Source organism: Sinocyclocheilus rhinocerous, unplaced genomic scaffold (assembly GCF_001515625.1).
Source record: "Sinocyclocheilus rhinocerous isolate Xijiao unplaced genomic scaffold, SAMN03320098_v1.1 C35838714, whole genome shotgun sequence".
Taxonomy (NCBI): Eukaryota; Metazoa; Chordata; class Actinopteri; order Cypriniformes; family Cyprinidae; genus Sinocyclocheilus; species Sinocyclocheilus rhinocerous.
The window spans coordinates 1-658 of record NW_015765173.1 but is presented as its reverse complement, the minus strand read 5'-3'; the positions used below and the strand labels follow the sequence as shown (position 1 = coordinate 658).

Here is a 658-nt window from a genome sequence, read left to right as displayed (position 1 = left end):
GCGCCTGCTCGATTAACGGAGAGCCCGCGCGGAGCCACAACAGACACGGGCGGGAATTCTACGGCTGTTTTGGAGGTCAGACGCTATTCATCATTCTGACAGGAGTCGGGGTGTAGTGGCTGAGGGAAACGGAACCAGTTGGGGCTGGTGTTGATGTGGGGAAAAATGGAGAACCCGACGATCGTGTACGATCTGGATACCTCCGGCGGGCTGATGGAGGTAAGTCAAACACACTTATAGACTCGTTTATTCCTCTCTTCACTGACCAGTTAACATTCTCAAAGTAGCCGCTAACCCGCTCTTGCTCGCTAATGCCATCCATTCTATAGGTTCCTTTCATATGGGGGCGCGCGCGAGTTCACGGTCTCGGCCCAACAATGGCTCGAGAGGCTGATGTGATGTAAGAAGCGTGCAGATGTTTCACTAATGAGTTTCTGAATCTCTCTCGCTTTCCTCTTGCAGCAAATCCAGACTCTGCTGGCGCCGCCCAAGTCTGAAGATGGAGAGAAGAGGACCAGGAAACCAGACAGGAGACCCGGCAGGGCCAGCAATCATGATACCTGCGACAGTTGCCGGGAAGGAGGGGACCTGCTGTGTTGTGATCACTGCCCCGCTGCCTTCCATCTACAGTGCTGGTGTGTGTGATGCTGGAGCTGGG

General features: G+C 54.6%; 1 protein-coding gene across 1 annotated transcript; it reads left to right on the top strand.

Annotated features, from left to right (window-relative positions):
- Positions 1-6: 6 nt before the first annotated feature.
- Positions 7-635, top strand: LOC107735166 (PHD finger protein 12-like; the record flags this gene model as incomplete). The annotated part of the gene is made up of 2 exons (XM_016546942.1): positions 7-219; positions 463-635. Coding segments are annotated over exons 1-2 (239 nt in total), but the record flags the coding sequence as incomplete, so codon positions are not given.
- Positions 636-658: the final 23 nt, after the last annotated feature.